Source organism: Panthera tigris, chromosome B3 (assembly GCF_018350195.1).
Source record: "Panthera tigris isolate Pti1 chromosome B3, P.tigris_Pti1_mat1.1, whole genome shotgun sequence".
In the NCBI taxonomy this organism is placed as follows: Eukaryota; Metazoa; Chordata; class Mammalia; order Carnivora; family Felidae; genus Panthera; species Panthera tigris.
Window position 1 is genome coordinate 62,155,471 of NC_056665.1, and position 14,128 is coordinate 62,169,598.

Sequence of the window (14,128 nt, forward strand, 5' to 3'; positions counted from 1 at the left end):
CTGGCAGGGGTACCTGCAATAGTTCCTTGATATCCCTGAGGAGGGTGTAAATTATAGTACTTCTGCCGGAGGCACTCCCTGCACATAATGAGCATCATGGGACACTACCAAAGCACCATTTGCTGGTGATGCCTTCTGAGCTCCTGTAACTGCAAACACATATGGGAGCTGTATATGTGTCTATAAGGGGTAGCACACACTTCCTCACTTGCCTCAAGAACATTCTCCTCAGGGGTGCCTGGCTGGCTCAGTTGGTAGATCATGTGACTTTTTAAAATGTAATCTCTACACCCAACGTTAGGCTTGAACTCATGGCCCCAAGATCAAGAGTTGGATGCTCTGACCGAGCCAGCCAGGAATCCTGAGCATGTGACTCTTGATCTTGGGACTGTGAGTTCAAGCCCCATGTTGGGTGTAGAGCTTACTTTAAAAAACAAAAAAAGAGAAAGAAAAGAAAAAGGAAGGAAAAAAAAAAACCACTTTCCCCGGTTCCACCCTAAAATAGACTCATAGTTATCCAAGTCCTGGATCAGATGCCCATAGCTGTGAACTTCATTTTCAATGGTCCATATGTACCTCTTTGGCTTGTCCCTACTTTGGAATTTTAAATTTCTTTCCTGGATAGCATAAACTCTCTTTCCATCTCTATGGGTTTGTTACCAGATCTATTTCCCTAACACCGATCCTCCTGACCTCTGCAAGGCCTGAGAGGAAAGGGGAAGATTCAGACCCTAAGGGTAGCTAACCTAAGGGTTAGCTCCTTAAGTGTCCTCTTCTTCACCTCTTCTGCCAGCAGTGTCTCTGCTCGTATAGTTCCCCTCTGCTTTCTCCTAGTCCCCTGGTACTCTTTCTGCTTTTCCTAAGAAGTTGTAGACTCTGGATCCACATCTAGGCAGCTTTCTACTCCACATCTACAGGTGAAACAAGAGGATTCTAGTGGGAATCTAGTGCATAGCTATAATGATAAGAATAATGAGGTTGGGGACACAAAAGATGTGTGCCCATTTTCTCACTTTCCATCTTTGATTCACACTTCACATTTAGATATACAATTCTCCTGGAATTGATTTCTTTCTAAACAACTTTATTGAAGTTTAATTCACATACCATATAATTCATACATTTAAGTATACAATTAAATAATTTTTTAATGTATATTCACAGGATTGTGCAATCATCAACCACAATCTAATTTAGAGCATTTTCATCCCCCTGTAAGAAACCCTGTACCCATTAGGTGTCACTCTGCATTCTCTTCCACCCCCATTCCAGCCCCAAAAAACCACTAAGTTCACATTTTGGCTATTATGAATAGTGCTCATGTACAAGTTTTGTGTGGATGTATATATCCAGTTCTCTTGGGAATATACTTAGAAGTGGAATTCCTGAATCTTATAATAGTTCTATGTTTAACTTTTTGAGAAAATGCCAAACTGTTTTCCAAAGTGGCTGTACCATTTTACATTCCCACCAGCAATGTATGAAAGAAAATTCTAATTTCTCTACATCCTTGCCAATACTTTATTTTCTATCTTTTTGATTACAGCCATCATAGTAGTTGTGAAGTGGTAACTCATTTTTGTTTTAACTTGCATTTCCTTAATGACTAATGATGCTGAACATGTTTTCTTCTACTCGTAGGCCTTTTGTATATGTTCTTCAGACAAATGTTTATTCAGATCCCTTTGACTACTTTCTTTTTTTTAAGTTTTTACTTATTTGTTTATTTTTGAGACAGTGAAAGTGCAAGCAGGAAAGGGGCGGAGAGAAGAAGAGACAAAATCCCAAGCAGGCTCTGTGCTGTCAGCACAGAACCCAACACAGGGCTTGAACTCAGGAACCATGAAGTCATGACCTGAGCCAGCATCAAGAGTCAGACGCTCAACCGACTGAGCCACCCAGGCACCCCTAGATTCTCTTGACTGTTTTTTAATTAGGTTGTCTTTTTATTATTGAGTTGAAAAAGTTCTTTATATATTCTAGATACAAGTCCTTTATAAATGTAGGATTTGCCAATGTTTTCTCCCTTTCTGTGGGTTGTCTTTTCACTTTCTTGATGGTATCACTTGTGGCACAAACGTTCTTTTTTTTTTTAAGTTTACTTATTTTGAGAGAGACAGAGATAGTGCAAGTGGGGGAGGGGCAGAGAGGGAGAGAGAATCCCAAGCAGGCTTTGTGCTGCCAGCGCAGAGCCTGATATGTGGCTGGAACTCACAAAGCCGCGAGATCATGACACAAGCCAAAACCAAGAGTCAGTCTCTTACCCGACTGAGCCACCCAGGCACCTTTTAGACTTGATTTTGGCATCTTTCTCATAAACCAAGTGTCCATAGATGTGTAGGTTCATTCATCCTTCCGTCCCTCCTTTCTTCTTCCTTCCCTCTCTCCCTTCATTATTTAAAACAAAAACTTTATTTATTTTTATTTATTTAAAAGTTTATTTATTTTGAGAGAGAGACAGAGCATGAGCAGGGGAGGGGCAGAGAGAGGGAATCCCAAGCAGGCTCCATGCTGTCAGCATACAGCCCGATGAGGGGCTCAAACTCACGAACCATGAGATCATGACTTTAGCTGAAATCAAGTCAGATGTTTAACCGACTGAGCCACCTAGGTGCCCCAACAAAAACTTTTTTAAAAGCTCTATGCCCAGTGTGGGGCTTCAAGAGTCATATCCTTTACTGACTAAATCAGCCAGGTGCCCCTGTGTAGGTTCATTCTTTAAAAGCTAGATAGAACTCATCTGGTTCTAGTGACAATTTTAGTGGTAAGTTATAAAATAAAATTTTCGATGAGAATAAAAGTTTTCCATGTCTTAGGTTAATTTCGGTAATTTATATCTTGCTAAAAAATCATCTGGGGGCACCTGGGTGGCTCAGTCGGTTGAGCGTCCAACTTCAGCTCAGGTCATGATGTCACCACTTGTGAGTTTGAGCCCTGCATCAGGCTCTGTGCTGACAGCTCAGGGCCTGGAGCCTGCTTTGGATTCTGTGTCTCCCTCTCTCTCCGCCCCTCCCCAACTCACGCTCTGTCTATCTCTGTCTCTCAAAAATAAATAAACATTAAAAAAAATCATCTGGGTCTTAAAATTTGTTGTCAGAGTTGATGGATTTAAAAAAATTATTTTAATCTCTGGACAGGTCTTCTTTCTCAACCAGCTATATTTTAGTTTTCTCTTTTTCTTTCTTTCTTTTTTTTAAATGTTTATTTACTTATTTTGAGAGAGTGCATGCTCTCATGCACGCACAAGCAGGGGAGGGTCAGAGAGAGAGAGAGAGAGAGAGAGAGAGAGAGAGAGAGAGAGGGAGAGAATCCCAAGCGGACTTTGGCTGTCAGCACAGAGCCCAATTGTGGGACTCTATCGCATGAACTGTGAGATCATGACCTGATGACCTGAGCTGAAATCAAGAGTTGGATGCTTAACTGACCAAGCCACCCAGGTGCTCATGTCTTTTTTTCTTTTTTTAAAAAAAAAAATTTTTTTTTTAACATTTATTTATTTTTGAGACAGAGAGAGACAGAGCATGAACAGGGGAGGGTCAGAGAGAGGGAGACACAGAATCTAAAACAGGCTCCAGGCTCTGAGCTGTCAGCCCAGAGCCCGACGTGGGGCTCGAACTCACGGACCGCGAGATCATGACCTGAGCTGAAGTCGGCCGCTTAACCGACTGAGCCACCCAGGCGCCCCTGTCTTTTTTTCTTAATTAGGCTCTTCAAGGGTTTTCTTATTTTATTGTTTTTTCAAAGTACCAGTTTTTGGATTTGCTATTCTTTCTACTAATTTTTGTTTCCTGTCTCATTAGCTTTACCATTTATCTGCATTAATTCTGTCTTCATGTCTTTTTTATGGATATTATTTTATGGTTCATTTTCCGATTTTTTTTTTTCTTTTTAAATTTTTTTAATGTTTATTTATTTTTGAGACAGAGAGATACAGAGCATGAACAGGGGAGGGTCAGAGAGAGAGAGAGAGAGAGAGAGAGAGAGAGACACAGAATCTGAAGCAGGCTCCAGGCTCTGAGCTGTCAGCACAGAGCCCGACGCGGGGCTCGAACTCACAGACCGCGAGATCACGACCTGAGCTGAAGTTGGACGCTTAACCGACTGAGCCACCCAGGCGCCCCTCTTTTTTTTTTTTCAATATTTATTTTTGAGAGAGTTTGTGAGTGCATGGTGTATACGCATGCATGAGTAGGGCAGAGGCAGAGAGGAGGACAGAGGATCCAAAGCAGGCTCCATGCTGACAGCACAGATCCCGATGCGGGGCTTGAACTCATGAACCATGAGATCATGACCTGAGCTGAAATCAAGAGTCAGATGCTTAACCAAATGGGCCACCCAGACGCCCCTCATTTTCCAATTTCTTAAAGTGAGCATTAAAAATTCCTTTATTTTTAGGTTCTCTTCTATAATAACAAGATATCTAATACTTTTAATTTTCTGTTAAGTATAATTTTTGCTGTATTTCACATAGATTTGTATTAAATATTCTCCTTTACTGTGCTTTCTTAATGGTCTTGATTCCCTCTCTGATCTCACAGTTATCTACAAGTGTATTTCTCAATTTCCAAGAAGGTTAAGAATGTTTTAGTCCTTTTATTAGTTCTAATTTTATTGGATTAAGATCAGGTGATATTGTCCGTAAAATCTACATTTTTTTTTCAGTCTGTTAATACTTTCTTTGTGGTCAAGGGCATAACTAATTTTTATAAATGTTCGACAGACTTAAGAGAAAAAAATATTCCTATTAAATTTTTCTTTTTTCTTTTTTTTTTTTTTTTAACGTTTATTTATTTTTGAGACAGAGAGAGACAGAGCATGAACGGGGGAGGGGCAGAGAGAGAGAGGGAGACACAGAATCGGAAGCAGGCTCCAGGCTCTGAGCCATCAGCTCAGAGCCCGACGCGGGGCTCGAACTCACGGACCGTGAGATCGTGACCTGAGCTGAAGTCGGAGGCTTAACCGACTGAGCCACCCAGGCGCCCCTTAAATTTTTCTATTAATCTTTTAAATTGAGTTTGTTGATTACATAACTCAAACATTGTATAATCTTACATAATTTTGATTTTGAAAAATGTTTATTAAAAATTTTTTATACTTGGATTTTTATAATAGTGTGAAAAAGTATATGTTCAAGAAAAAGGATCAAAGACAAAATACATAGCAAGGAATGAGAAAAAATAAAATTTTGCCTTATCAAAATCTATGACACTACAAAAAATCAATTTTTATGCTAAGCACAATATACCTACTATAGAAAAACTTTCTGCAGGAAAATATGCTTCCTTAGATTCTTTTTCTGTTTTTGTATAAACACACGTTTTGATGCAGTCTAATAAACAAGTACAATACATTTTGACTGAGATAACTATTTTGTCAAGAAATTGCACTTACTCTGGTTGGGAGATTGCTCTGTCGGGGTTTCTGTATCAAAATGTGGACCTGAAGAAGTATAAAGAACTCCTTTATTGTAATTTTCCCATCTTTGAGTTTCTGAGGAAAGAAAAAAAGTTTGCACAACTATTCAAAGTGAGTTCTTTTTGACTATAACACCCTACTTTGTTTCTAAATAGCTTACAGTATATTGTGGAAATATCTAAATATCTGTAAAGCTATACATGAAAAGATTTTATCTAATAGTATTTCTTAATGTTATTCAGTAACAATAGAATTAAGAACAAATTATAAAACATAGGTCTTCTAATTGTGATTTCTACTTCATATGACTAATGAACATGCTGGGTCCTTAATAAAAAACACCTGTTTTCTGTATAGTTGAAATATTTCATAATTAAAAAAACATTTTTTTAAGTTTCTTTTTTTTGAGAGAGAAAGAGTGAGCAGGGGAGGGGCAGAGAGAGAGAGAGGGAGAGAGCTGATCAGCCTGGGGCTTGATCTTTTGAACTGTGAGATCATGACCTGAGCCGAAATCAAAGACTTGGACACTTAACCGATTGAGCCACCCAAGCTCCCCTGAAAAAATTTAAAAACAAAAAGAGGAAAACAGTTGCAACAGAAACATAAGTATTTTAACATACCTCCTTCAAGCTCTCTTCACAAATAGTGTCTCTGAGGAACTGTGATTCCATTTGACTATTGTGGTGTGCTAGAGGTAAAGCAAATTCAGGAGATGAACATGTCAAAACTGAATTGTAAACTTAATTTTAACCATCATTCAGGTTTATATGTGTGGTTCATTCTATTGAAGATATCCACTAGGATCTTTTGGGGAAGAGAGTCATTTATAGTGCAAAGTATATCACAATTTTAAGGCCCCATTCGATGTTTCTCTTACAGTTTATAGTCTATCACTTCTCAATTTATTAAAATTATTAAGAATTAAAAAGAGACTAAATATTTTAGTTATCAATTAGCTATAACTCCCAAAAAGCTTAAATAAATTTTAAATATCTCCTAAACTGAAATACATTTATTATTAGTCAAGTAAGCAGATGACTTCTATTATTTAGCCTTCATGAAGATCTTACTGCTGAAGTCCAGAGAAGTCCCATCGGCCTTGATCGAATCCAGAGAACTGCTGCAACTACATGGTGTCCTGCTTAGGCTCTTTATTAATACACTGTTAGCATTTTTATCTATATCCCCTTCAGCATGGTGATCAAAAATCTGAAATTATCAAGTAAGGAACATCATCAGCATGAAGTTAGGACTTTGCATACTTATAAATAACTAAATGTTTGTTAAATGCTAACAAATACTACTTCTTAACATAAAACTTATCTATAATTTATATGAAATACCTCAGTAACAAATTAGAATAATAAGCAACTTATTAAACCTTTATAGTAATTTATTTAAGAATATATAGAAATCACCTTGTACATTATACCGCATAAGCAAATGGTTTCTCAGATGTGTCTAAGTTAAAGACAGATCCAATGAGCTGACAAATGTTGACCTATCCAATTATTTAACTACTAGCCACCAGGGTCAGGGCTACCACGCTGAAATAAACCAGCATAGAAAATTGGCTATACATAGTGGCTCTGGCTAGAGCACAAAGAAACTTACTTCCAGGCTTTAGTACTTCTTTCCCCAGGTGACCAACATTCCTTTGGCTGATGTCAAATAAGGGATGTGGTCTTGCTTTTACCATTTTAGCCATTTGACTTTACAGCCTTAAACGCCATTTTCACCTACTACTTACATAAGTTTTGAAGACAACATGTTCTTGGTCTAAATGTTAGAATGTAATCTCCATGAGAACTGATTTTTTTTTTCTGTAAATTCTCATTGATTCATTCCCAGCTCCTAAACAATACCCAGGACACAGCAGATATTCACTATCTACTGAACAAAATAACACTAATTTTTGGGGCGCCTGGGTGGCTCAGTTGGTTGAGAGTCTGACTTCAGCTCAGGTCATGATCTCACAGCTCGTGGGTTCGAGCCCCGTATCAGGCTCTGTGCTGACAGCTCGGAGCCTGGAGCCTGCTTTGGACTCTGTGTCTCCCTCTCTCTCTGTCCCTAACCCAATTGCATTCTGTCTCTCTTTCAAAAATAAATAAACAGTAAAAAAATATTAATAATTTTTATGGAATCTTTTTAGTTTTAAATTTTCTATCACTGATACTACTTCAAAGCTTCATTTCCTCAGGACCTCATATTATAGAAGTACTAAAATAATTTTCTAAGCTCACGCACATATTTCTTAATAGTATTTAAACTCTGTTTTCTATCAATCTCTGATACTTTCTAATCTTTATTTCTCCACCTATACAACTCAATTTGAGTGATAGGTTTCATTCTCTCCAAGTTATCTAAATGAGTATTCCTTCAACTTAAAAAAAAAAAAATCTATGACCTCTTTCATAAATTCAGAATCTCACTTACTTCACCTTGAGATACTGGGCTTGACTTAGGCATTCTCTCATTCACTAAAGAAATGGACTCTCAGCTTTCACATATCTTCATTAGCCAAGAAAATTCAAGCAGGCTTTTCTTTATGCAGTTTGCATAACAAAAAGTTGTTTTGTTTTTTACCCTCTAGATATTTAGAACACTAAAGATAACTTTTCAAACTACATACACCCTGCCTGGAGATTCTCATATGCAAACACACAATAACAAATTGCACAATTTCAGCATTAATTTTTATACTACTTCCCATTTCATTTTTTTGTGATTTGTCACTTCAAATTGTTAGTCAAATAATTTCTTAACATGCCACACACGATTATTTCCCCAGCCCTATAGTTGGAAATAATCAATTCCTGCTCATCAACTTCTGCCTTAAAATTAAAATTCAAGGGCCGCCTGTGTGGCTCAGTCAGTTACTGACTAATGATTTCTGCTTAGGTCATGATCTCAGGGTCATGAGTTAGAGCCCTGAATTGGTGTGGAGGCTGCTTGGGATTCTCTCTTTGCCCCTCCCCTGCTCGTGCACGTGTTCTCTCTCTCTCTCAAAATAAATGAACACATATTTAAAAAAATAAATAACATTCCTTAGTTCAAGACAGAGCTTACCTCCTGATCTTGTGGAGTATCACTAAACCTAATCTCACTTTTTCTGATTTTTGTCTCATTCTGAATATCATCTTCTTCTTGTGTCCAGGTTCTTTTTTGGCTATTACTAGTTTCTCTTATTTTATTTTCAGATGGTGAAATCTCTCTTTGATATGTCTCAATCAAAGCCTTTTCCTCAGTTTCTACGATAATAGAGTCTGAGGAATTAATCTCACCAGGGTATATAGGAAGGTTTTCCTCATTTATATATTGAGATGGACTTAAGTTCAGCTTAGTTGCAACAAACTCAATGCTTGATTCCTTACTGAAGACTGGTTGAGTTTCTAAGTGACTTAAATCAGCTGTATCTCCTTGAATCTGCTTCAGGTCATCAATACCAGTGACACTACAATTTTTCTTATTTGGCAATCTGGGCAAAAATATTCCCAAAGAACGTCTCCTTACTTTATCTTTTACAACTGTGAGTGGTACAGAGACAGTTTCAGTTCCATTATGAGAAATTTTATTTTCTTTATCTCTATCATCTTCAACATTGCTGGAAACTGTGTTAATATTATGTATTTCTGTAGCTTGCTCTATACTCATATGATTGTGTGCCTTATTTACCAATGCAAGTAATTGTTCTGGAGAAGGTGGTATATGAGCAGTTTGGAAATCTAAAAATTCTTCAGTTTTTCCATTCAAATTATTCAGATCTGATTTGACACTACTAAAACTTGCAGTATTAGATGCAATTTCAGGAGATGATGCTTCTCTAGAATTAGCATGAGTGTGAATAACTTGCTTAGTCAAGTCAGAGTTACTGTGGAAATCTGTATTGTATTTAGTTGCCTGAATATTTTTCCTCAGCTCTTTTTTACAGGCTATAGTATACTGTTGGGCATTATTGAGCATTTTGGACTCATTTGCACATGTGGGTACAGAAGAATTTCCCATAACAATATTTAAATCCTTATTTCCAGTGTTAGACAATACTGTTTCATCTTTATTCACAATTATTTGTCCTTGTTGAGATAATGGAGGTAGCTGGGTTGAGAGATGAGGCTTAGAAGTCACACAGACATCATCAACAAAGGTCATCTTTAAATTATGTTCTGCCTTATCAACAAAGCCCTCCATTTGATCCTTTGGGAGCTTAAAAGATACTCGCTTTGAATTAGGTTTAGTTACCTCCCCCAGATCTTGACTATATATTAAAGTTTGATTAGCTATCACATTTTGGGGCTCCTTAATCAGATCTTGATCTTTGAGCACTGTTATAGCACAGTCTAAGTGTCCTTTGGTAATAGTTTGAGTAACTTCTTCCTCTAACAAAGAACAAGAAGCAGAGAGAGGCAGTCCCTCAGATTTCAGGTAATATTCATTGGCTAAATTGTTTGCATAAACAAGATTGTTTTGCATTGGGCAATTACTGGCTTTCTCATCTTTATCATCTGAGGACATGACATTCCCCTCCAAATTGTCAAAATAGGAAATAGCATTTGGTAAACAGGAATAATTATCACTGGATCCACACATAGCAGTTGCATGACTGTTTGTAAAATCCGTGTTTCTTCTATCTGTACTATTTAACTGACAGCTTTCAGTTTTGGCTTTTTCCAATGTATAGGCCTGGTCTACAACTTTCCCCATGACCTGTTCATCCACAGTGCTATTGAATTTGATCATTTCTAACTGACTTTGACCCCCAGACAATGTATTAATAGGAACAGAGGGTATCACATGATGCTTTTGCTCAGAGTAAACAATTTTGTTTTCTACAGCCAGTGCTTGTTTTTTAGTGAGTTCTTGAATAGAGTGACCATCATTATGAAAAGAAATACCCAAGGTTTTTCCTTTAGCTATTCCAAATTTAGGGCACTCTTGAAGAATTTCCTCTGTGGCTTGACAATCAATGAAAACAGTATGGGATTTGGTAACTTCCAGATCACAGTGATTATCTACAAACATTACAGTTTTGTCCATAGGCCTAGTAGTTATTTTATCTGGTGAGACAGTTTCACATTCTAAGGCAGTTGTGTGACTTCTAGTCATCTCCATGTCATCCTGCCCACATGTATACAAAACAGTTTTAGAAGTTCCTGCCAAAGGCACCAAGCGGGAATCCTCTCTATCTTCCAGGACACTTTTGTTACTTATTTTCACTGTACAACTCTGGGTGATATCCATACCATTTTTATCATTTTTGAAAAATGCAGTTTTGTCATTTTTGAGACTAAGGCTTTTCCTTCTCTGACTTTTGCATGATATAGTATCATTCAGAAGTTCAGGCTTTGGTACATCTTTGTCATTTTTCCAAATGGTTGATTTAGGCACTTCCATGTTATCACCAGCTATAAATCCTACAGCTTTCTCTATAGGACCAATGTTAGGCCATTCTGTCAGTGGTGTTAGCTTGTTGACTTTTGCTGCTGAATGGTCACTTTCACCATTCTCTGGAAAGAAAACACTGTCCTCTGCAGAAGGAAATGTCACTCTTGGCTTTTCTGGGCTTTTTCTTTTGCATAGTTCAAAGTCAGGTCTGTCTGTAAGCACAGTCCTATCCTTTGCTTGGTAGTCAATGAAAACAGTGTGGGACTTTGTCATTTCCAGTTCATTGTAATTATCTACAAACATTACGGTTTTGTCAACAGGCCTAGTGATTTCGTCCAGTGAGGCAGTTTTACATTCTATAGCAGTTGTGTGACTTCTAGTGACCTCCATGTCATCTTGCCCACACGTATACAAAACAGTTTTAGAAGTTCCTGCCAAAGGCACCAAATGAAAATCTTGTTCATTTAATAAAGGTTTATGATTTATTTCCACTGTAAAACTCTTGGTGATATCCATATCATTCTCATCACCCTCAGAAAATACAATAGTCTTATCAACTTTTAGTCTGCCAACACTTTTCCTTCCACAAATTTTGACATCTTGCTTTTCATTCAGAAATCCAAGTTTCTGTATACTTTTGTCCTCCAACACATCTATGTTATCATTAGAAACAAATACTCCAATTTTCTCTGCAGGAGTTTTACTACATTTTTCGACTTTTACAGCTATCTGTTTGTTTACTGTTGTCAGCTGGCTGTTAGTATTTTCTAAATCAGTCTTACCCAATTCTTGTACCTCAGAAGGACCAAATCCAATGACAACAGTATGACTCTTGGTTAGATCCATATTTTGTTCTTCCTCTGAACAAATAATTATCTTGTCATGAGAACAGTCAAGTGTGGGATTGCCTAAACTTTTCCTTAGTGGCTCAGGCAGTTTAGAATTCTGGCCTGGTGCAGATTTCACTGTGTAACTGTTAACAGCAATATTATGATTTTTCATGGTAGACTGTCCTTCTAATACAGAAAATGACTCTGTGGTAGGAAATAAAGGTTGCTGACATAAAACTGTATTTCCATTATTTCCCAGTGTTACTTGTTTCTCAAGATTTCCACCAGAGTATACCATATTATGGCTTGTTGCTATGTCTTGATTAGCATTAGCTGAGTGAGGAGAATCTTTGTCAAGATAGGGTTCAATCTTGAAAACTTGATCTTTGTCTTTGCCCCAGGTGTCAGCTGGGATGTTTTTAGATATTTTGTCTGGCTGTTGGGATGGTTCCATAGGACTTTCGGTCATTTCTTCCCATTCATTTGAAGAGCTTTTGCTTTGAGAGTGAAATTTACTGGTATTCTCAGATGTTAGAGTGTAAGATGCAAGAGGAACTTGACTTCCTAGGTTAGTTGTGTGGCTTCTAGTCAAATCCATATCTTCATCTGTGAATATTTCAGTCTTTTTGTCAGTCAATGAAAAGGATGAAGAATTTGCCAGGCTCTGCTGTAATCTTCCCTTAAATTCATGAGGAACTGAGCTACAATTTATATTTATTTCCTCATCCTCTGACATGGTTTTGAGATTTTGGAGCATCATTTCTTTTTCAGATACTGGTGTGTCTGCTCTCTGTATGTTTGTCTGATCTTGTTTAAAAATCTGATTATCTATTGCAACTGTATGACTCCTGGTAATGTCCATGCTATCCTCTCCTAAATAAACAGTTTTCTCTGTGACAATAGACATGGTATCTGGATTGGGATATATTTTAGAATAATTACTCTCATTCTTCAGTAAATTTTTCTCTTCTCTCATACCTGAGAGACACTTGGTTAGTTCCATAGCATCATTACTGCTAGAATAGAAAAATGTTTTATGATCTTGAGTAGCTGGGCTCACACATATAGATTCTGGGATCATGGCCAATGTTCTGGCATCTTGGTTAGAAGTCTGTGTGACTATGTGAGTTTCTGTCTCTGTAATAGGACTTCTGATAGTATGTATTTCACCCTTAGGGTTGAAAGAAGGGTCTTGAAAAGCAGCATTCAGTTTATTCTTTAAGAATGTCTTCTTTCCTGGAGCTTTAGTTCCATAAGCTGTTGGAATATCCATCATGACATTCTGAGTTTGATTTTCTGTATTAGATAAATTATCTGCTGAGGGCAAATTCTGGATAGTGTGATTAACTGTCAAGTCCATAAAGTCATTGCCATAAATTGTAATATCATCACCTTTAAATTCCCTTAAGCTGGTCTCACTGGATGTGGGAACCAAAGTCTGAATATTGGCTGTATGACACTGGGTGAAATTCATCTCATCATCTTGTTCTCTAAAGATTCTAGTCATATTATTGCTATTTTCATCTACCCTAAGAGATACATGCATTTGATGTACAGAAGAGGCCCTATTTGATTCTTTGGGATGAACAGATATCTCAAAATTTTCTTTATCCGGTCCTGTTAAAGCATTAGATTTTCCTGTTTTCAATCTTTTTATGAAGTCATTAAAATTTATTTTCTTTTCTAAAGAAGTGCTTTGATCCATGGAAAAATTTAATTCCTTTTTCATTCCTAAATCCTTAGTATGGAGCTTTAAGTTAGCCAGAAATGATGTGGTATCTATCTTAGTGGATTTTTCACTTTTGGTACAATCTAAAAGGCCTTTGGTAATCATCACAGTGTGACTTGTTGTTAGATCCATCTGGTTTTCATCTGAAAAGACGACTGTCTGGTCATGTGCATGTTTCTTTTCATGGCTGTGTTCTGCAACTGAAATCTATAATGAAAGCAAAATGTAGGAGATTAGATCAAATGCAAACTTTTAGAAAGGTATTTTATAACATGTACTATATACAGAGTACTATATAAACAATCCTCAACGATGGTTTCATGATATACTGTTTGTCTGAATCAGTGACATGGTATGTAGCATATTTTTGCACAAACTGAAAGTTCAAGGTTAATTATACACCTACTAGAACGACTAAAATATGAAAAAGACTGACAATGTCAATTATAATAAAAATTCTAATTACTAATTAGATAGGTCATTCTCATGCTAAATAAAAAAGACTGAGAAAGGGATAAGTGCATGACAGCTAATTTATAGTATGCTCTACTCTTAGAAGTTGGGTTCTTTTTGAATCTTAAAGCAGCAGTTTTATTTGTAAGGATACAGCCTAACTTCTTGCTACTCAAAGTATGGTCCGTGCACTAGTATCATCAGGAGATTAGAAGTAAAGAATCACAGGGCCTGCACCAGATGTACTGGAAAAGTATCTATATTTCAACAAAATCCTGAGTTCATATGCTCATTACAGTTTGAGAAGTCCTGATATAAT

At 37.1% G+C, this 14,128-nt stretch overlaps 1 protein-coding gene across 3 annotated transcripts in view; it reads right to left on the minus strand.

Annotated features, from left to right (window-relative positions):
• Positions 1-14,128, minus strand: part of KNL1 (kinetochore scaffold 1) — a 66,986-nt gene that overhangs the window by 21,744 nt on the left and 31,114 nt on the right. For all 3 annotated transcript variants that reach the window (XM_042989141.1, XM_015537362.2, XM_042989140.1), the window contains exons 10-13: positions 8,485-13,563; positions 6,486-6,624; positions 6,036-6,103; positions 5,392-5,490 (exon numbers count right to left, since the gene is read on the minus strand). In XM_042989141.1, coding sequence (XP_042845075.1) covers positions 5,392-5,490; positions 6,036-6,103; positions 6,486-6,624; positions 8,485-13,563 — 5,385 coding nt within the window. The remainder of the gene's footprint in view (positions 1-5,391; positions 5,491-6,035; positions 6,104-6,485; positions 6,625-8,484; positions 13,564-14,128) is intronic.